This window comes from Amphibalanus amphitrite, unplaced genomic scaffold (genome assembly GCF_019059575.1).
Source record: "Amphibalanus amphitrite isolate SeventyFive unplaced genomic scaffold, NRLGWU_Aamphi_draft 000111F_arrow, whole genome shotgun sequence".
Taxonomy (NCBI): Eukaryota; Metazoa; Arthropoda; class Thecostraca; order Balanomorpha; family Balanidae; genus Amphibalanus; species Amphibalanus amphitrite.
This window is the reverse complement of record NW_024881606.1, coordinates 824,419-846,606: the sequence shown is the minus strand read 5'-3', so window position 1 is coordinate 846,606 and position 22,188 is coordinate 824,419. Positions and strand designations below refer to the sequence as shown.

General features: G+C 48.8%; 2 protein-coding genes across 7 annotated transcripts; both read left to right on the top strand.

The window, feature by feature from the left end:
- Window positions 1–26: 26 nt before the first annotated feature.
- On the top strand, window positions 27–20,567 carry LOC122381002 (cytosolic 5'-nucleotidase 3-like). Of its 6 annotated transcripts, none has more exons than XM_043364657.1 (10): window positions 27–77; window positions 8,360–8,425; window positions 9,186–9,284; window positions 10,316–10,391; window positions 15,706–15,827; window positions 16,115–16,215; window positions 17,028–17,190; window positions 18,169–18,369; window positions 19,354–19,907; window positions 20,131–20,567. In XM_043364657.1, the coding sequence occupies exons 2-9, from the start codon at window positions 8,399–8,401 to the stop codon at window positions 19,453–19,455; spliced, it is 891 nt and encodes a 296-aa protein (XP_043220592.1). In that variant the 5' UTR covers window positions 27–77; window positions 8,360–8,398; the 3' UTR covers window positions 19,456–19,907; window positions 20,131–20,567. The 6 variants fall into 6 exon arrangements, with proteins under 6 accessions (XP_043220592.1, XP_043220595.1, XP_043220596.1 ...); XM_043364660.1 differs by lacking the exons at window positions 27–77; window positions 8,360–8,425; window positions 10,316–10,391 and adding exons at window positions 7,090–7,386; window positions 8,033–8,165; window positions 9,868–9,937; XM_043364661.1 differs by lacking the exons at window positions 27–77; window positions 8,360–8,425; window positions 10,316–10,391 and adding exons at window positions 7,135–7,386; window positions 8,067–8,165; window positions 9,868–9,937.
- LOC122381001 lies at window positions 44–2,461 on the top strand. Its single transcript, XM_043364655.1, has 2 exons — window positions 44–66; window positions 340–2,461. The coding sequence occupies exon 2, from the start codon at window positions 761–763 to the stop codon at window positions 1,856–1,858; it is 1,098 nt and encodes a 365-aa protein (XP_043220590.1). The 5' UTR covers window positions 44–66; window positions 340–760; the 3' UTR covers window positions 1,859–2,461.
- Window positions 20,568–22,188: the final 1,621 nt, after the last annotated feature.

Sequence of the window (22,188 nt, the reverse complement as noted above, 5' to 3'; positions counted from 1 at the left end):
AATTGTGACGCGCCCGCGACAATTCTAAACATTGTGCCGTAGTCCGCGTTGGGGGCGGATGCAACTGTGAGAGGTCTATATTGTTATGCAGTCGGATTAATTAAGTTAGATTACTGATGGTTTACCACAAAAGTACTCACGGATTCAAAGTTCCTATACAAAGAAATGCCAATCAACACATTGCCTGAATGGATTTATTTTTACCAACCTTGAGCATGTCTTTCATATTTGTATATCGTGCGCCATTACTGTCTGCGTGTGTTTGTGGAGTTGGGTTTATGACGTCATTTGCGACTCCGGTTTGCGATTGGACGTGAGGTCGGCCCACTACGATCCGAGGTCATGTTAGGTCAGATTTGCGGGCCCGCGCCAGTCGTGTCCTCAGCTCCGCAGTGAGTGGTGACCCGTGGAGTGCTGTCAGCTGTGCGTGGACGGAGAACCGCGGCTTGGGCAAGTGGACGATTCTGTACAGGTGAGGTTGTTGCTGCCTACTGATGGTAACAGTGGGAGCGCTGGGTACGGTTGTTCGTCCTGCTCCTGCCTACTGATGGGAACAGTAGGCGGTAGGATAACGGGGCAGTAAATATAGTCCACTGTGTAAGTATTCCTGTATTTGGGGTCCGTGGAGGAGGGGAACGGTAGCAGTGAACCCTGGGCTCGGTAACACTGGTGTCAGAAGTTTTTTTTTCCTGTTTCTCCCTGATACCGCCGGTGGTGTTCCTACCTATTGATTCCAGCTATCGATGTGCTCAAACTTGGCATGATGACTGACGACAAACGCGTGACACGAAGCCAAACGGCGGAGATGGAGACAAAGACGACTGGAACTCGGGAAGAAGCCAGTACACTTCAACAAGTATCCGAGGTGGTGAAACAGCAGCTCAGCGAGCATGCATTACAACTGCACGAATCCTACGGCAAGAGAATGGACAACATCGAATCCATCCTTAGGGACTTGGGGGAGTTGGTCGCGTCATCTCGCCAGGACAGGAATCCTGTTGTCGCTGTTGATACAGCAACAACTCGGGTTCTTCAAGATGGGGGCGAGAATCATCAACCAGCTCCTAAAGGTGACGCTGTAGGGCGTAAACCCCAGGACTTCGATGGATCGGCTTCATTGGCCGCCTACCGAGCGCAGTTCGAGCTCATTGCGGCTAGCAACGGGTGGTCCACACACAGGAAAGCGGTTGAATTAGCCGCGAGTCTCAAAGGTCCGGCACTGGAAGTGCTGGCATGTGTGCCTCCAAATCACCTGGAAAATTATGAAGCATTAACAAATGTCTTAGAGCAGCGCTTCGGATCTGCACATCAGGAGCACCTCAATCGCGCCAGGCTAAGGAACCGAACCCGTGGTGGCAACGAGGGCCTGCAAGAGTTGGCATTGGACGTGGATCGACTTGCTCACTTGGCTTATCCCGGAGCTCCGCCGGACTTCAGGGCGACAGTCGCCTGTGATCAGTTTATTGACGCCCTGGAAGACACGGACATGCAAATGACCGTAAGACAGGCGAAACCAAGCAGCCTGCGCGACGCACTAGCTGCTGCCCTAGAATACGAGTCTCTAAGACGTTCCCTCAAATCATCACATAGCCGCCAGAGCAGTGGTTTCGGCAACCGCCAAGCCAGTGTGGAAACACAGAGTCCATCGAATTTGGAAACGAAGCTCGATGCTATTCTCTCTCGGATCCAGCAGCTTGAAGCTGCGAACCGCAAGCCGGCAGGACGTCTGGACAACAGGAGACAAGTGGGACTGGGGCCATGCTGGAACTGCAACAAAATGGGTCATATCAGACGAGACTGCAGACAACCCAGTAGGATGTCAACCTCTGGGTCTTCAAGTGGTCAGGGAAACGAATGAGGGTCGACCTCGAGGGGCAGCGGTCGGCCGGCGCTGAAGAGTCCCACGATTGTGTCCGGAGACCAGAACCCCCTGACTGTGTGCGGGTGGATGGCTGGGTTGGCGGCCGGCGGATGTCGATACTTGTCGACACAGGGTCGAATCGCACACTGGTCCGTAGCGACGTCATACCCGGTGTGGACCCTCCATCAGTGCCGGGGGGACTCTGTGACGTAACGGGACGCCGCACTGGATTGAGAGGGCCCGTGGAAGTTGAAGTGGCCCTCGGTAAACAAACATCACGCCATGCAGTATTCGTGGCGGAAGAGCTGGAAGAACGCTGCATCCTTGGCCTAGATTATCTGTCGGCCCACAACTGCCAACTGGATTTGAAAAAAATGACACTTCAGGTGGACAACTCAACGATTCCACTGACGGAAACACAGCAAGACACTCCCAAAACGTACCGTGTAGTAGTTCGTAGACAAGTACGCATCCCGCCCAGAACAGAACAGTTGGTGGAGTGTAAGTCGTTGGACACAATCGATGGCCACCAAGTGCTAGTTGAGGGTGCAAGTGGTTTGGCCGACGGAATCATGGTAGGAAGGTCTCTGGTAAGGAACAAGTCACGCCTTCCAATACTGATCGGCAACCTCTCCGACAGACACATCAGACTTAAACCGGGCACAGTCATCGGAACAGGTGAGGATGTCTCATGTGGAAATGTTACTGTTCACGGCTCTTATTCAACCCATACAGGAGGTGTAGCATTACCCGATGATGTCCAGGAGCTGCTCAGCCGCTGCAGTGACACCCTCACGGATGCACAGGTGAGAGAGGTCGAGACTCTGCTGTTCGAGAACAGTGACATCTTTTCAGAAGGTGACCATGACTTGGGATCTACAGATTTGACGGAACACCACATCAAAACAAACAACCACCGCCCCATCAAGATCCCTCCTCGGCGTATCCCACTGGCGAAGCGAGAGGAGGCCGAAAGGTTGGTGAGCGACATGGCTCAACAACGCCTGATTGAAAAGTCAGCCAGTCCGTGGTCCTCTCCGCTGGTGATGGTGAAGAAAAAAGATGGATCCTTGAGATGCTGCGTCGACTATCGGGCCCTGAACGAGATCACCCTGAAGGACTCATACCCCCTGCCTAGGATCGACGATACGCTGGATGCTCTGGCTGGAGCAAAATGGTTCTCGACACTCGACTTGAAGTCTGGCTACCATCAAGTGAAGATGGCAGAACACGACAAAGAGAAGACAGCTTTCTCGTGTGGAGGCGGCCTTTGGCAATTTCGAGTCATGCCGTTCGGCCTCTGCAATGCTCCGGCAACGTTCGAGAGATTGATGGAGGCGGTGCTGGCGGGTCTTCACTGGAAATCACTACTAGTGTACCTGGATGACGTCATCGTGTTTGGTAACACCTTCAGCGAGGAGCTTCAACGTTTGAAGGAGGTCTTCCAGCGATTCCGCGCAGCCAACCTGAAGCTGAACCCAAAGAAGTGTCATCTCTTCCAAAGGAAAGTGGCTTACCTCGGGCACGAGGTGTCCGAACAAGGTGTCTCTACTGATCCAGCCAAGGTGCGGGCAGTCAGCGAGTGGCCGGTGCCGACTAACATCACCGAACTACGCAGTTTCCTAGGGCTGTGCACTTACTACCGTCGCTTTGTGAAGGGCTTCGCTGAATTGGCAGCTCCATTGCACCGTCTGACACAAAAAGGACAACGATTCGAATGGAACGCCTCATGCGAAGAGGCCTTCCAGAAGCTCAAAGGAGCTCTTACTAGTACGCCCGTACTCGCCTATCCGGAAACAAAGCTGCCATTCATCTTGGACACCGATGCCAGCGCGTGCGGCATTGGGGCCGTGCTATCCCAAAACTCCGACCAAGGAGAACGGGTCATCGCATATTTTAGTCGATCCCTATCCAAACCTGAGCGAAATTACTGCGTCACACGACGAGAGCTCTTAGCTGTCGTAGAAGCCATCAAACACTTTCATCACTACGTGTATGGGGCCCACTTCACTGTGAGAACTGATCATTCGGCACTTCGCTGGCTTCGAACCCTAAAGGAACCAGAGGGACAGCTAGCTCGTTGGTTGGCGCGTCTGGGGCAATACGACTTCGAGATTGCCTACAGACCTGGAACAAAGCATGCGAATGCAGATGGCCTCAGCAGGCGACCATGTCACGGTGCCTGCCGACACTGCACGAAGTATGATTCCCTCTCGGTATCGCGACATACCCACATAGAATCATCTCGAAAGGAAAACGAGGACACCGCTCCGTCGAGTGCCTTTAACATTCGCAGTGCCCAAGCACAGGACCCAGACATTTCGCCAGTTCTGTCACACCTACGCGTCGACAGCTCAAGACCCACAGCAGACGAGATATCAGGAGCAAGTCCCACCACAAAACACTACTGGGCGCAGTGGAGCATGCTCAGGATCAACGATGGCGTGCTGGAGCGCCGTTGGGAGTCTGTTGACGGCGTGACCAGCAGATGGCTGGTGGTGCTTCCAAGAGAACTCAGGCACCGGGTGATGGTGGAACACCATGACGCGCCGACTGGTGGGCACTTCGGTGTGAAGAAGACTCTACAACGCCTCAGACAGCGCTTCTACTGGGTTGGTATGCGGAACGATGTTTCGGAGTGGTGCCGCGTCTGCACCGTCTGTTGTGCCAAGAAGGGACCGCACACCGTTCAGCGAGCACCGCTGCAGCTCGTCCTTGCGGGAGCCCCCATGGAAAGGGTGGCTGTAGATATCACGGGTCCCCTACCACTTTCGGCGAATGGCAACAAGTACATATGCGTTGCAATGGACTATTTCACCAAATGGCCCGAGGCTTACGCCATACCAAACCAGGAAGCCACTACCGTGGCTGGAGTGCTGGTGGACAACTTCTTCACCCGCTTCGGAATGCCCAACGAGCTCCATTCCGACCAGGGAAGAAACTTTGAAAGCGCCGTTTTCAAAGAGTCGTGCAGGTTGCTGGGGATACGGAAGACGAGGACTACGCCCCTTCATCCGCAGTCCGACGGCATGGTCGAACGCTTCAACCGAACGCTGGGGCAGGAACTGTCCAAGTTCTGCAAAGAGGGCCAAGATGAATGGGACACGAAACTACCTATGGTCCTAATGGCCTATCGTTCCGCAGAGCACGAAACCACGGGGTACACTCCGGCTCAGATGATGACTGGTCGAGAGATGCGCCTCCCCATCGATCTGATCACCGACGCCCCACCTACCGATGCGAGGCATGACTCATGTCAAGACTTCGTGCGAGAGCTGAAGCACCGCCTCGGGGAGATTCACAAACAGGTCCGATCACACCTCCGGCTGAAGTCCGACGCAATGAAGCTTCGGTATGATGCCAAGGCGAGTCAATCTGTTTTACAACCCGGTGACAAGGTATGGCTTTTTAATCCCCGGCGTAAAAAGGGACTCTGTCCTAAACTCATGTCTGACTGGGAAGATGGCTATGTGATCATCAACCGGCTTTCCGATGTCACGTATCGCATTCGGACAGCCAGGGGGAAAGCGAAAGTAGTTCACATCAACCGATTGTGGAAACACGCAGAGTCTCCCCATTTCACGTGGAGCGACAACTCAGTCCCCGGGGTGGCCAGTACGAGCCCCTCCGAGAGTGCGGATATACAACCACCCCAGTCAGCGGATCCCAGAGTCCAGTCTCCCGATGCTAACGGGGACACGGACAACGCGGGTCCAGGGAACAGTTCCGCGGGTGGTTCACGCCCGAGTACACGGTCCAGAACTCGCAGGATGCCAGTACGTCTGGCCGATTACGTTCTGTAAGGCATGTAAATAGTGTGGGACTGTGCATGCACGTGTGTATGTGTGCGTGTGTTTGTGTCTGGTCAAACAGTTATGGGCAAAACGCTCTAGACCCCCAGAGTTCTAGCACCTGTTTTTTTCTCTTTTCTCTATAACCAGGCATATGGACCGGCCAAACGTCGACAGCTGGGAAGACATCTTAGATATATCCGACCCGGACCAGAGGCAGTGGCTGGCGGCACAAGAGTCGACCTTCCCCGATGACAACGGCGGAAGGCTCCATCTGTTCCTGGGTGATTCTATCGCGCGCGATGCACAGGTGAGCGTGTCCAGCCCGGACTTCCTTTTCAATCGCACCCGAGGAGGAGATTCCTGGAAACGTCTGTGTCGTCGCATCGCCCAGGAGCTGCAAGACTGGCGCTGCGCTGCTGAAGGTTTCAGGCTGTCAACGGGTCGAGTTTGCATCTGGATGACAGGTAACGACATTTATCCAGACGGAGACCCGGAGAGGAGGCGCCGACAACTGGCTGTGTTAAAAGACAATATAACAGTAGTAATCGACGCTGTCCTCGAGCACTGCACGGAGGTGGACATTGTAGGCCCTCTCCCCCGCCTCCGCTATGACACCGGAAGGGCGTGGGAGCAGTGCCCGGCGTTCCACGCCGAGAAAATGTCGCTAGCCAACTTCCACGACAAGGCGACGCACTGGCTTGTCGGCAGGGCTCTCACAACCTACAAAAGAAGGAGGCACGTCGTCAGCGATTCTAGTAATCGTTTTTACGGCCGCGATGGGATCCACCTCTCAGAGGAGGGGTACGACCGTCTCCTGCATAGGCTGCCCGAGTGGCTCCACCGGTCCTAGGTGCATGAAATGGCTCGTTTTTTTTGTGCTCTCTCCCTATCTCTTCTTCTTCGTGGGCGAAGAACGTTAGGGGGGGGGGTAGTGTTATGCAGTCGGATTAATTAAGTTAGATTACTGATGGTTTACCACAAAAGTACTCACGGATTCAAAGTTCCTATACAAAGAAATGCCAATCAACACATTGCCTGAATGGATTTATTTTTACCAACCTTGAGCATGTCTTTCATATTTGTATATCGTGCGCCATTACTGTCTGCGTGTGTTTGTGGAGTTGGGTTTATGACGTCATTTGCGACTCCGGTTTGCGATTGGACGTGAGGTCGGCCCACTCAGGGTATATTGAATTAGGGGGTAGGACCAAGTTTAGTAGGCATGATCTCAGCAATTATCTTGTTTTATATGGCGCTCTTCATTATCACAATATTATTTTTGATATCATGAAGTTTGTATATCTCGGTTTTACGAAAAATAGTAGGGCAACAAAGATAAATTTCGCAAAAAAATAATTTTAGTTGGAAACACCCATTCTGGTATGCAAAATTCAGTATGAAGCCCAGTATGGTGAACTTCTAGTGTGCTTCCAAGGCTGAGTATCTGATATCAACAGAAGTTGTTTACTATTTTGCCTTACGTTGCTAGGTGGTTGCTAGGGAGCTAAGGATACTCTCTTGTGCGATCATTTGCATTTATTTTTCCTCATTATATCCACATATTGCTGTTTCTGAGACCTAACTCATGCTAAGAAAAAAGCAGTTTTCTTAAAATGTGTATTTAAGTGCCGTAGTATTAACACAACTCTGCAATTCTGCTTAAATATCTGCAAAATCCTGACTTTCCGGAAAATTGCTGGTGGTAATGGGGATCGAGCCCGTCGATGAAAAGTAAGTCAATATTCAGAGGCTTCAAAACGTTATTTCTTGTTGTTCTGTGAAATAGCAATACAAAGACCGATGAAAGTGCCAGTGTTGAGCTTTCCAATGAAGCATTGCAATTAGTAGTAAGGTTATTATCACCTAAGATATCTTCCATCAAATATTAGAAATCTGCCATTGCCTTGCTGTAGAACAGGGTTACTTTCAGTCTCTTGGGAACACGATTTGCCGGTCTCAGATCGATAAACACTTCAAAAAGCGGAAATAGACAATGAACTTTCCCACCTGTTAGCATCTCGGGTTTTTACATATCCTGTCTATAATTTTCATAAATCAGACGTAAAAATGGCCAATTTTGTCAGATTCCGAATTTTTGCCATTGGGTCTAATGTAAAGCATGGCTACTTTCAGTCTCTTGGGAACACGATTTCCGTACCTCAGATTGAAAAACACTTCAAAAGTCGCAGATAGTCGACGATTTATTCTACAAGATAGCATCTCGCTTTTTTCTGTATCTGGTCATGTATCTTCATAAAACCCTCTCAAATATAGTCAATTTAACATTAAAGTCTATGGATTTAGAAGAATGTTCATATCCGACTAGATTTGGGCTACCATGTCTGTTGACCGGGGGCCGGGCCCACTACGATCCGAGGTCATGTTAGGTCAGATTTGCGGGCCCGCGCCAGTCGTGTCCTCAGCTCCGCAGTGAGTGGTGACCCGTGGAGTGCTGTCAGCTGTGCGTGGACGGAGAACCGCGGCTTGGGCAAGTGGACGATTCTGTACAGGTGAGGTTGTTGCTGCCTACTGATGGTAACAGTGGGAGCGCTGGGTACGGTTGTTCGTCCTGCTCCTGCCTACTGATGGGAACAGTAGGCGGTAGGATAACGGGGCAGTAAATATAGTCCACTGTGTAAGTATTCCTGTATTTGGGGTCCGTGGAGGAGGGGAACGGTAGCAGTGAACCCTGGGCTCGGTAACAATATAATTTTTAATTACAGTAATTGTCAAGCAAGCGAAGATGCAGCTCTCTGGGGTAATAGATGGAGTAAGTTGAATGCTGACTTATTTTGGATGCAAATGTAGTCCAAGTCTGTTAATTTGAAATCATTAATTAAAATTCCCAAAATTAATAATTTTTGGAAATAATCGCCACTTTTCATGTGCTTTAACAATGTGTCGTGATTACGTCGCATTAAACGATTCCGTTTTAGTTTGTAGCATGCGCCCAGGCGTCCCCCACCTGTGCAGGTTTTGCCCTAACTGCGAGTGTTTTCTCACCTCCAATTTATTGATATTCATTCCAGATCGGCCCGCCCCTAGCTTTTGCCACGGCTCTTACAATTTACATGGTTTTTCAAGATTTTTTTTTAAAGTTGCAGACTGTGCAGTGTATTAGCTGCTATAAATATTTCAGTAAAATACCACAGTGTAGGTAGTTATATAATTTCTGCTTATTCTGTTAAATGACTTTGAAGGTAATCAAGGTATTGTAGATATCTTTTGATACCTATTTGAAAGTTTGCATAGTGTCATATACATAATGTGTCAATTTTCAGCATGTAGGTAAATTTTGTGTGTCAATCTCTCTCTCCCTCTCCCTCTCTCTCTCTCTCTCTCTCTCTCTCTCTCTCCTCTCTCTCTCTCTCTCTCTCTCTCTCTCTCTCTCTCTCTCTCTCCCTCCCTCTCCCTCTCCCTCTCCCTCTCCCTCTCCCTCTCCCTCTCTCTCTCTCTCTCTCTCTCTCTCTCTCTCTCTCTCTCTCTCTCTCTCTCTCTCTCTCTCTCATAATTTGCCTATAATTTTCCAGATGAAGTCATTTGAAAAGGCAACTATTAAAATGAAGGATCCTGCAAAGGTGGCCAACATGGTCAGTCAGTTGGTTTCTGAAGGGCCTTCAAAACTTCAGGTAAGTGTGTGTACCACCTTGTGTTGAAATAGAGCTGATTTTTTTTTATCATATGCAATTTGCTGCCTTAGTTTCAGTTGGAACAGAAAAAATAACTAAAGAAATAGGACATCACAAGGATAGGTATTGTGAAACAGTTTGTTGAGGTGTCTCTTCTTCCACTTATCAGGTCATGTCCTTCATTTGCAGGATATATCAATTCAGTTATGTGCGTTATATGCCTCACACCTGTTGAAATGCAGCCAATTAATGTTCCATTTTACCCTGTATATTCTATCACTAACCCTGTGGTCGGGCTGCCATTTTTCGCGTGGAATTTCCGCGACAAGGAATTCCTCACGAAAACGGCTGTTCGGACAAGCACGTTTCGCGGGATCCCGCGAGATTCCTCGCGTTTTAGCAATGCCCGAACGGCTGTTTTCGTGGATAATTTCTCAGCGTGGAACTTCTACGCGAAAAACGGTATATCCGAACGCAGGCTAGGTATGTCACGCGCTGCTCCACAGCGGCCGTGCGGCGGGTGGTCGCCGCGCCGCTGCTGACATTGCCCCACTGTGCCACCGTGCGACCGTGTCCCGACCAGGTGATCCTGGACTTTGACCACACGCTGACCCGTGTGCACGACAACGGCAACAAGTGTGCGTGTACCTGGGGTGAGTACTGACTGCAGACACGGACTGCTGCCGCCGCGGCCGCGCGCACACTCCACGACGGGGATAACCACTCACCCAGACGTGCTACGAAACTTCCACTCACTTTGAATGCATGCTATGCAGCGCACCTACTCACAAATTTCGGTAGTTTCTTTTGTCGTAGAATAGTTTGCACTAAGGCACAGTTTGGTTAGCCTCATGCTTAGGTTTCTTTTGGTTTATTTGGCCATGGTTTGGCGGTTTGGCTTGTGCCGATCTGTGTGGCATGCATTCAGCAGTGACGGTGAGGTTTCCTGGCACGTGCCGTTGTAGTCGCTGCTCCTCCGCAGACCTGCGCCGGTCGCCGCACTGAGCCGCCGCCACGGGCCCGCGTTTCAGGTAGTCACCGACTTTGATCGCACATTGACTCGCACCCGGGGAGAGGCCGGAGAGCGGATAGCTGACACCTGCTATGGTAAGGCCCGCAGAGGTCGCGCCGAGCCGAGCCTCCCCCGTTCGACCGCGCCTGCTCGCCTGCTTGCGGTCGGGGCGTCGCGGCACGCCAGCCTGCTGGGATGACCGGTTCTGGGCCTGCGACTGACCGAACTGAATCCGAATGGCGAGGGATATGGAAATGCTAATATGGTGCACAAGGGGGTGACGGGCAAGGGAACCCATTAGCACCCTGTAAGTGCATGTCTGATGATTGTTTTCGCTATGTATGGTTCTTGTACTTGATTAGTTTACACTGAAATGTATGCAGTGTATTTTCAATTACCAACTCAAACAATTCAAAAGTTTTTGTATGTACATACAAGGTGACTTGAGCTGCATATGGGTTTGCAATGTCTTTCGCTCGGAGCCGTGAAATAATCCTCTACATCCTGGATATATATTGTTAGAAAAAAGTGTTTTATGCTACGGCAATTAACCCGCGCCCCGTTGGGCTCTGCCGAGCAACGCGCCCCGTTGGGGGGGGGGGGGGGGGGGGCATTTTGCCCCCCCCCCCCTAAGATCTCGAGAACCACGCAACCTAGCGACAAGCGGCAAACGGTGTTGGATAGCCCTATCAGGGGACTACCTTGTGACCCAATTTTATTGACCTAGGTCAAACCGATGACGTCACAGGTCAGGTCAAAGGTCCAATTTTCACCGTTTACAGGCATTTCAAGAAATGCGTTGTAAAATCGAGTAAAATGCATTTCATTGAAGATCATCGATGGGGAAATGTTCTTAAAACACATATTTTGCTATTTGAGGTCACTGATACCAGGTCAGGTCACAGAGGTCAGGTCACAATATGAAAGTGTCGTGTGATACATGTTTTATGGTCCATTTTACATGACGAATGCGATTATGTGGGTCAGGCAGCCTTTGGGGCCAGCTTAGGTCACGTTTTGGTCAAGGTCAGGTCAAATTAGGTCAAATTTCAAAGTTAATATTTTTGCATAAAATGGGTATCGAATCGATGCAGCTTGACACGGGGAGTTCAATGGTGGTCTTTGTTTTGCCGTACGTGGTCTAGAATCGCTAGAAAAATGAGTTCAAAAATTTGACGTCATCATTTTGAACAGTTTTTTAGCTATAACTTGGCCAAAAAATGAGATAGCGATCTGAAATTTGGTATGTATATAGAAGAGCGCAGGGATTATCACATATATTCCGTTTTTTCGAAATTCGGAAAAATTTTGGATTTTTTTTTTAGTTTTTCTAAAAAAAATCATTTTTTTGAATTTTTTGGGGTCATAAACCCAAAATTTTGAAAATCCGAGATAGCAGTTTTGTAGCGCTGCTTTTTGTCTACTAGACCATATAAAGAACTTTGAAATTGCTTGATAACGGTAGATTTGGTGAGCGTTTCAAGATTGCATGTTTTTTGCTGATTTTTGCTCGAACATGACCTCAGTTTGACCTCAATAACTCCTGACCTAAGGTGACCTAAGACTTGAAATTTGGTGTTAAGGTGTCAAATTGATGCCCGGGAAGGTACTTAAAATTTGGCGGCGCTGCGCGCCGCCGTTTTCTTGCTATTCAGGAAAAACCACAGGGGGGGGGGGGCCAAAATGCCCCCCCCCCCCCAACGGGGCGAGGGTTATATTGAAAAGACTCGCTTCGCTCACTGCGATCGCTCGCTCGTAATCAACATTTTATACAGCACATATGGTATGTAATAAAAATGAAAAAGAGCTTACTATGCCGGGCTTCGCCCGGCTTCCCTTACACTTAACATACCATAACTTGGAATTAGCTTGTTTTACATAAAATGTGGTTTGTATATCTGAAAATGTAGTAAGTACGCTTTTTTGGACTTTTTATGTAAAAAAAATCAATCGATTCTGTTTAATACCTATGTTATGATATGATTGTGATTTGGTGCGGATTTGGTCAGCTTTGGGAAGTTTGCCAGATAACTCGTCGCGAAAGCGGTTATTGCCATCAGCCTACTCTCGCAGCCAGTAAAGTCTAGCACCATTAGAAAGTTCCGTCACGACGGACTCAATCCACGGCGACACGCCATGATTGGGGTTGGCCGTGACCAGGGTGCCCCACCATTTCTCCTCGAGCTCCGAGGTGGTGCTCAGCAGGGGGTATCCTCCGAGCACCGCGCGAGTGTTCACCCAGGGCACGATGTGCTGGGGCGTTTGGATGCTCAGCGGACCCCAGCTGTCGAACATTTCCATCAGCTCGACGCCCTCGGTCTGGTTGGAGTAGCTGCTGGCCAGGCTGTAGGCGCTCGGAGCGCTCCAGATGCCGCCCCAGCGCTGTCGGCCGCCCACTTCGATCCTGAAATATATAGGCGGGGGTATACCTACTGCGGTACCTATGTACACACTATTCATGTAAACATCGGTACCGGGGTTAGATAGTCGAGTGGTTCATCTGACCTTTACATTTGACACTTTTTGCAATTTACAGCACTGCACTCACAATTTGCAGCAACTTTCCCCAACGGGTTGTCTGATCACGAGCAAGTATAACATGTGCATATCTGACCAAATTTGTGAGCATAATAAGGCCCAAATCAAATGATTTTGGCCTAATTATGCCCCAAGCGAACATAAGCTTTTCACTCCTTGGCAAGAACCGTTTGTGCTTTTTTATTGCATTTTTTTATTTCTACCAGTACCTACCTGCACAAGTGTGATCAATTTTTGAGTAAGTCATTTTAAATCAAAGGAAATTTTAAATGTTAAAAAAGTTAAGATGACAAGATCCAACTATGAAGAATTTGAAACAGATCCCATAACATCGAATCCAGTAGCTGCAGCGCCTACCTGTATTTGAACGGACGTGAAGAGAGTCGCGTGCTCTTGAGCCAGTCTCCCAGACCGACAATGGAGTAGTCGATGTCGATGCCGGGCGTGTCTCGGCGTCTCTCGATGACGTACTGCGCTGTCCAGCCCTCGTTAGAGACGGCCGTGGTCAGCAGCGTCCAGCCTCCGCCGTTCAGCGTCATGTCACAGTAGAGCGGCGCCGGCAGGCCGCGGTGGCGGTACACGCCGTCTGTGTGATAGTGGAGGTTATTCAGCATCCGGCAGGTGCCCGGCAGTCGTAGCATGACGGCTCCAGTCTCTACCACCTCCACCGACGTCCCGACCTGGGTGGACAGCAGGGTGCAGGTGCCGCCGCCGGAGGGTTCTGGACGGAAGTTAGCCGCCGCGCAGTCAGGCCAGCGGAGACAGAGCAGACTGCACTGGATCTGGGAGCCGGCGGCGGAGACATCCAGCGGCTCAGACTCCGTGACCAGCTCCCACATCGACGTGCTCTTGAACCGGGCCGCTGACGGGTTTTCGGGCAGCACGTCCGCGGCAGCAGTCGAGTGGAGGTGGAGCAGGACGATGGTACAGAGCTGGAGGTATGGACGGAGCCTCCACCAAGGAACGGTCTGCCTCCTCATGGTCGATGTGGATGGACGTACAGGAAGTAGAACAATCTAAGAATGTGAAGATGTCGCGTCCGGGTCCATGTAACACTGAAGGGCCGGGACGGCCGTGTCTGCAGGCGCTGAGGCCGCGGACCGAAGGGACGCCGTGACGCTGATTCGATGTTGCAGTCTTTGTTACCATCGTCTCGTGGCAACCGCCATGCCAGCGCTGGATAAAGTGAATAGGTACATGCGATCCTGGTCGGCTTGACATGCATGTGTTTGCCGTTTTGGGTTGCATGTCATGAGATCGTACAGCACAGTAGCAAGAAACTTTAAGCATTAGCTCCAAGGCTTCTGGAATCAATGATGGATAATGTAGGCATACGCTGGCGTCGCATAGCTATATGCACTATGCAGCTCTTTATGATCCGTTATGTAGGTACCGCATCGCATGCTTTAATTTTAAGTTCCATTGATAACTCCCCTTTCTTAGATCACAGCCCCGGGCCGGTATGCTCTAGTAGCTGCTCCACATCTGTCCTGAACCCCTAACAAGACCGGCGAACTGGCTCCATCGGCCTGGCATTGATGTCAATTGCTTCTTCCGGCTTACCGCGAATTGTTGCAATTTATCTCTGGAATGACTTAATGAGGTACTTGTCCAAATCAGTCGTGGAATGTTCTGCTCTATCATTATGCCAAACGAACCATGCCAGCGCAACTTTTTGTGTTGCGCTACCACAGGATTATTTGGCGATCTTCTGAGTTCTGAGAATCCAGATCTCAACAGAAAACAATTTATCAGTCTGCGGTGTGCCGTGCCAATTACTGTAGACTATACAGTGTATATGCTGGGTGTTTCTCATCCTTGCCTATGTCTGTGAGAAATGTTTGAATTGAAAGATCATATTACTGCAATAAAAAGAACATACGATATAGGCAACGAACGTTTATTTCTAATGCCAGAGGTTATCTGACTACTCGGTAATTTCCGTTCTTTAATCTCCTTCAATTGCACCTTTACTGCCTGACTGTCATTAATTGGAAAAGGAGGTTACGTTTTGTTCTTTTCATTGTGATATGCACTTACGTTTCTCTCTGTCTATTCTTGATGTGTAAGTTTGGTTTTCTTGCAGCACTCTTGATATGTTTTATCCCTGCTTTGGATACCTCTTTGCTGATTATTTAAGGACATATTTGTGTTATGAGGTTATCGGTGGAGCCAACAAAGTGCATTTAGTTATTTGTTGGCTCCACCGATAACCTCATAAATACCTCTTTGCCTTTGCATTTTTGATTTCTCTATTTATCTTGCTTTGTTTGCAAATATTGTGCTCATTAAAAATTGGCCTGCTGCACGGGGCTTGCGCTATCCTGTGTCATTCTTACTTTCGCAGTTCAAATTTGTGTAAAATCTAGCTATTTTAGTTTTTTTTTATCAACTCTGCTATTTATCATGCATTAGTGTGTTTATGGTCAGGTATTTGTCCCTGAAGTTTGATCAGGCTTTCGTTGAAGCCCCGGTTCTTTGGGATAAGTTGTCAACCATATCAGGTCTCTCACTTCTGCTGGTTCCATAAAACATAAGCACATTGCATAAATACATATTCAACATTGCTTATGGGGGTGGTCGATGCTGCATACCTACTGATGTTCTCCTTCCAAATTCGCAGTTTTTTTCATTTACCGTTATACACTTAAGAATATCGGGGACGGGATAAACCAGGAAGTTGTGATTTATTGATATGCTAGTGTTCAATCATCCGTAATTTGTTGTAGTTGTCGTTTGTGCAAGTATGTCATCTGTGACCCCATGTGGCTTTGTGTGACCCCATGTGACTCCATCTGACTCCCCAGTGACTCCATCTGACCCCCAGTTGACTCCGCCTGACCCCATGTGCGCCGTCTGTCGTTCCCGCAGAGATTCTGGACCGGTCTGACCTGATGCCTCAGATGTACCGCGACGAGACCAACCGACTCCGGGACAAGTACTACCCGATCGAGATCGATCCGCACATGACCGTCGCTGAAAAAGTGCCCTACGTAAGGCCGACTTTGTGCCTCAATATTCGATTGGAATGAAAATATTTTGTGAAAATTGCACTGGATTTACTCTATGCGCATGCTTATACGCAATTGGGTCAACATTTGTAATTTTTATTTTGTTTTTACTTATCTGTGCACCTCTCACAGGGAGAGTAAACATAATGCATTTCAGCCTTTATAAGCAGTTACTGTTTGTGTTTCATTTTCCCGACGCTTTGAATCTACTCAATATGCTCGTGCTAGCGGACGTGAATGTGATTGTCCTATTGCTTTCCTTTTCCCAGGCAGTAGAGTGGTACACACAAGCGCACGAAGTGCTCATCAAAACGGGACTGAAGAAGCAGGATCTTGTCAACATGGTGAAGGACTCCACGGCTCAATTCAGGTAGGCAGATTCACCAATGGGTCTGCAGTGTCCGGGAGCGGACTAAAATCGGCTATCAGACGACTGAATTTGGCTATTACACGCGGAGCTCGAGGGCGAAGCTCTGTTCAGCCGTGCAGAACGACCGGTGTCTGTGGGATTCGAGGAGAGCTGAAGGAGAGACATCTAAAAGCAAATGCCTTCCATTTCGTAGAACACAACTGCGTCCGGGTGCATGTAATGCCAGCAGCCGCAATCTGACGTCCATTTATAGGCACCCTCGTAGTTTTCAACAATTACCCATCCCCGCATTCCTGCTTCGGTATGTCATTAGCAATGCTTGTATTCGAATATTCGATGTCTTTTTGTTTACTGCAGCCTCGCCGCCCGGTAGATCTGATCAAAGCTGTTTTGGCGACGGTCGGACATGAACTGACGTGCATTGCAATGACTGCATTTGATCGGTTGGGGAGCCTTCTGCACTGCAGCTGCAGGCCATTTTTAATAATTGGCTGCTGTGGTCATAGACCGGGAGAGTGGAAGAGACATTGCTGGTTGTTTGTAAATGCTGCTGTCATTGTTGAGCAATGATCCTTGACCGGACTGGACCTAAATCTGATACCTTACCTCCCAGCTATTACTGTCTCTTACGGGGCAGTACCATTGGCTGTGACCTGAAGTCTGAAGTGACTGGAATTACGCAGTAAAATTAACTGTTCGACGTAGAACTGGTGCTGACTTTACCAAGAACTGCTGACCATACTGACCATACGAAGTGACCCCATAGGCCCGTGACCTGACCGGGGCTGATCTGATCCGCGCTGACCCCTCAGATCCGGCACTGACCGTCTGCTGGAGGACCTGCACCGGTTGAACGTCCCCGTACTCATCTTCTCGGCTGGCCTCGGCGACCTCATCCACGTGATGCTCGACCAGCAGGCCAAGGACCACGACAACATCAAGGTGGTCTCCAACTACATGCGATTCGACGAGGAGGTGGGTTGCGTCGGCTGCTGGAAGATTGCTCAGTTGAATTACTGGAGCTTAGGGAACTTTGGCCAGTCGGCTAGTTGAATTTTGTTCTTGTTTAATTACGGAGCGAGCGAAGCGAGCGTAGTCTTTCCTTAGATTAACGGAAATTTCTGAGTATGAGCGGCCGTCCGGCCGGCCGGCCGTGGTCGCGCTTTTGCGAGGCTTATATCTCAGCAACCACTTGACCGATTTACACGCGGTAATTTTTGTAGGGTAGCTTCATTCCTTCTACCAAGTATTGGACTATTCCCGATGCATGTGGGTGACCCCTTATGCACGTGCCACGTGCAAAACGAAGAGGTGTCAGTTTTGTAATTGTTGCAATATCTCGGTAACTACTTGGCCGATTGCGCTGAAAGTTGGCATGTATGTAGGCACCCACTAGGCAATGCATATCCGTGTGCCAGAGTTGGGGTGCTGCTGCACGTGCGCACGTGCAGGGGTCGATTCCAAATCTCGAGAACGGCTGGACCGATGGCGCTCAAATTTGGCACATGGTTAGGGACCGGTTAGTAGGGTGCCGTGCAAAAGTCAGTTGGGACCCATTTTGCACGTGCGCACGTGCAGGGTGCCGATTCCAGATCTCGAGAACGGCTGGGCCGATTGTGTTCAAATTTGGCACATCGCTAGAGACCGGTTAGTAGGGTGCCGTGCATAAGTCAGCTGGAGGTACCCCCTCGAAATTTCGCACGTGCAAGGCTCACCCTCTCGCTCGCTCCGTTAGTCGCCCATAAGGCGTTATAGTGGTCTTAGTTACGTGGCTCGCCATCTTACTATTTTTAGTTGCTATGGTTTCTTTTTCTTTTGCAGTGCATTTCATACTGCAAGTGTATAGCTGCTGGAGTCATGGATAATTCATCCACTCCCGACTGGTGCGCCCTGTCACCAAATAATCCACTCTCACTTACGTCTTTGCCCCGCCCTACTGTGTCATTCTTTTAGGGTAAGATGATCGGCTTCACGGACGAAATGATCCACATGTACAACAAGAACGAGAACGCCGTCCACTCGTCGTCATACTTTGAGCGTCTGAAGGGCAGGAACAACGTCATCCTGATGGGAGACAATGTGGGCGACCTGCACATGGCCGACGGCGTCGACAATCCCAACGTCACGCTGAAGATCGGCTTCCTCAATCAGCCGGTTAGTGGCACAGGGGGGGGGGGGGGGGTTATAGTAGGAGACGGAGCGGGGGATGCAGTAGGTGTTATAACACCGTGCTTAAAAGATGTGGTGGTGTTCCGGAGAATGGTGTGGCGGAGTTAGTGGCAATTGTTACGGGCGATCATGGTTGCTGAGGATTAAAGATGCGCGATTTGAACGTATGATTCTGAAAAAAATGCAGTAGCTGAATAATTATAAGACTAGATGAATGAATGAATGAAGATGAATGAATGAATGAATGAATGAATGAATGAATGAATGAATGAATGAATGAATGAATGAATGAATGAATGAATGAATGAATAAACTAATGAATGAGTGAATGAGTGAGTGAGTGAATGAATGAATGAATGAATGAATGAATGAATGAATGAATGAATGAATCAATGAATGAATGAATCAATGAATGACCCATTTAATGAACAGAAAAATGAGGACAAAATGTACCTAATGGAGCTACTGCTGCGTTGTTGCAGTGAATCGCTCGTTATTCGGGATGAAACTTTCAACCTACTTAGAGCTTATAGCATAGGCGCGGGAGCCGGGGGGCAGTGGGGGCAGCTTGCCCCCCCCAACTCTGGGGCCGTGGGGGCGGTGCCCCCACAGCTTTGAGACGGAATACCACACTTTTTGCAAATGTTTTCTTTTTTTGTTGAAAAAGCCGAGGGGTGAAAAATAAGTGGCCTAAAACCGGTGAGAAAACTAGATTTGGGGGTACCCTAGGTTAATCTCTATTATGGTGTGCCCCCCCAGTCGGAAAGTAGTTCCCGCGCCCCTGGCTTATAGTAATGACTGGTATTTTCAGAGCAATTATATCGTTTATAGCGGGGAAATAATACTTAGCGACCATGGCCTTGACAACAAATGCTCGACGATCACTGTAAAATGACCACTGACCACCGACCACACTCACCTTCACTGATCACTGGCCTCCACTGAGTGACTTACTGCCCGCTGTTTCAGAGCGAGGAGCGTCTGGCCAAGTTCCTCGACCTGTTTGACGTGGTGTTGCTCGACGACCAGACCATGGACCTGGGCAACGACATTGTCTCCCGGCTCATGTAGCCACTCGGGTGACCAACGGGGCTCTCTGTGATCCAAACTCAGTCCGGCGCGGTTAGTTCGGGGACCGGCCGCCGCTGGCGCCACTGTCGCTCAGAACGGCCATTGGTTGTGAACTGAAGACATGTCCTCGACTGGTTCGGGGGTAGGTTGTTGGTTAAGAACCAATGGACTGACTCAGGTCGCACCAGTTCTATGAAGAATGCCTAGATCGAATTGAATCGTTGCTCCAGATACGATAATGCAGTTGCGTCTGTGGAAATCGGTTCGGCTTGGTCTGAGCTGGTTTTAGGCCGCCATGGATCGGCTCAGACCGTTACAGGTTGGGCTCAGTTTTGACCAGTTTATGTCTGTTTTGATTGTCTCTGCCTCAGGAGAGGGTGCCTGGTTTGATTTGGATTTGTAGTACTGCCTGTGTGGGTCTGATGTGTTTGCTGGTGCGCCCTCCCCGAGGCCTGAGGCCTCTTGCACCAAAATCCTCTTGCACCAATGCTTGGATTATTTTGCATCGTATACCCAGTCCAAGTCTCAAATGTAACAATTTGCGTGCAAAATTTAGCAAGCACATGCAGGATTATGTATTGGGCTATTGCAAATAAATTTACCACCGTTAGATTAGCTTATTCTGAAACCGGTTTTTCGATTTTACCTAGCTAGGTAGTTTGGTGCAAGAGGCCTCTGAACGACAATACCGTGCAGTTTTACATTCACCTGAAGGCTGGCTCGTCTGGTTCACATGGCTACGGTTTGACAGCCGATTAGGGGCGCCCGTATTCACTGCCAACAGAGATGTGCCTGAGTGGTCAGTCGCGTGCAATCAAATCCTTAGTTCGGTGGTCAGAGCAGTGGCCCTTTAATATGCTCTTTGTGGAATCTGTATCTGTTGTATTTTAGTCGCCCTTATTTTTGCTATGTTCAAGTATCTGCCAACAGTACCTGGCAATCGATCAATCGTGGTTATTATTATCACTAGTCATGTATCATTTTTTTACGCAGCTGTTCTTAAAGGCAAAGTACATGATATTTATCTTTTCCTGTCGTTAAATTCGCTAAAGGTTTTAGTTAAGTTGCAATATTCTCGGACGTGGCTCGTAAAATAAATGAAAAGGCATGTTGCTTGGTTGTGTGTGTAACCATTCGCGTGATTCGTTGTCAAGGTTTTCAGCGGTGCCGCCTAGCTGGCGGGTCCGGGGGTATCGGAACTATCCCAATGTTCCCTGTGTGGCCATTCACTCCCCTTCCTAAAACAATGCTCGTATACAGTGCCCATACAAGGTGGCACGCATCCTCCACCGCTCAATGATCACTAAGTAGTTTTGAATGGTGAATAGTTTTGGCCGAAAGTCTCCTGACGTGATGCAACTCATGATGTGTCGTTCTGGTTACTAGATCAGTAGATTAGTGGGAGGGGTACCAATTCCCTATAGATTTACATCCCACACTAACAGTGAGTGCCTCATCATGCCATCGGTGAGCCCGCCTGAACGGCGCCCGCGGTAAAGGAGCTGGCATTTGGTAGGCACTATCCCGGCCCGTAATGGATGAAACGTCGGTGTCTTTAGTCCTTATCGGAGGCAGCGAGTTCGCAGCTGAGTGGCTAAGTGACCCGCCGTTTGAGAATACGCAGGAGAATACGAATCTGAAGCGCCCGCCCCGCTCGGGTGGCAGGTGATGGTAGTTGGGGTCACGGTACATAGAATACTAGGTAACACCGGTTTGTCCGCTCAACACAGGGCCAATGGTCACCACTTTCTTCAGCTGACGTCTGTGACCTTGAGCTGACCTAGGATGATAAACAGCTGACAATTTAGGCCATTTGGGACTCACTTGACAGCTGAAGAGCGTGATTTAAAATATAAATATTTGTCAGACACTGACAAAAGATATTATTCACCAGTCATTTTTTAAGCACATTCTGTCATAAATTAGCTGACTCCCTCTGATCTTCCACACGGTAGAAAATGCAAGTGCAAATTCTGCAGTCTTGAAGTGAACCAAACGATTATGATACACATGATCGTTTCTCTCAGAGCACAACGGAAACTGCGAGAAAACAAGAGAGAGTCGGACTCTACAAATGAATGAATTTGAAAGAAAAATAGCTGTAATTTTTCCTGTGGAAATGTTGACTTTGAAAACATTGGCCATCAACTTTAAAAATGCCCTGAAATATGAAAATATGTGAATTGGCAAAACAGACAATCTTGCTGTTTTTGCCCAAGTTTGTTCATGATTTGGAGAGATTCGATGCGAAAATGCACTGATAAATACTTTTGGAAGCGAGGTCTCGATCAATGTATTAATTTTGATTTTTAATGTAACGCGAGTCCCACTTTTTCCTCCAAGAAAATATATTTGTCAATTTTTCAATAATTCTTTTATGCGTCATTGCTTTAAAAATAAAGAGAGTCGGACCGTAATTCTTTCAAAATGACTGATCGTGCTCAATATCTATCGGAATATATCAACAGATTGGCCAGACTCATTGGCTAAATATGTTTAAATTGCATTTTTCTTACTTTCTGCAGATTTTCCAGCAAAATTTTGCTGTAGTTTAAGCTGCGTTTCCTGCAGATTGTGTTCACGGACCAATGGGAGACAAGTATTTCTACATCAACAGGTTTTTTCGCCGTCAATTGGTCTAACGGGTGTTTTTCGTATGCGCAGCTTATGTCACAGCTGCGTAAGAACACGTTTGCTTTAAATCACTGGATATTTCTTTTCCGAATATCAATA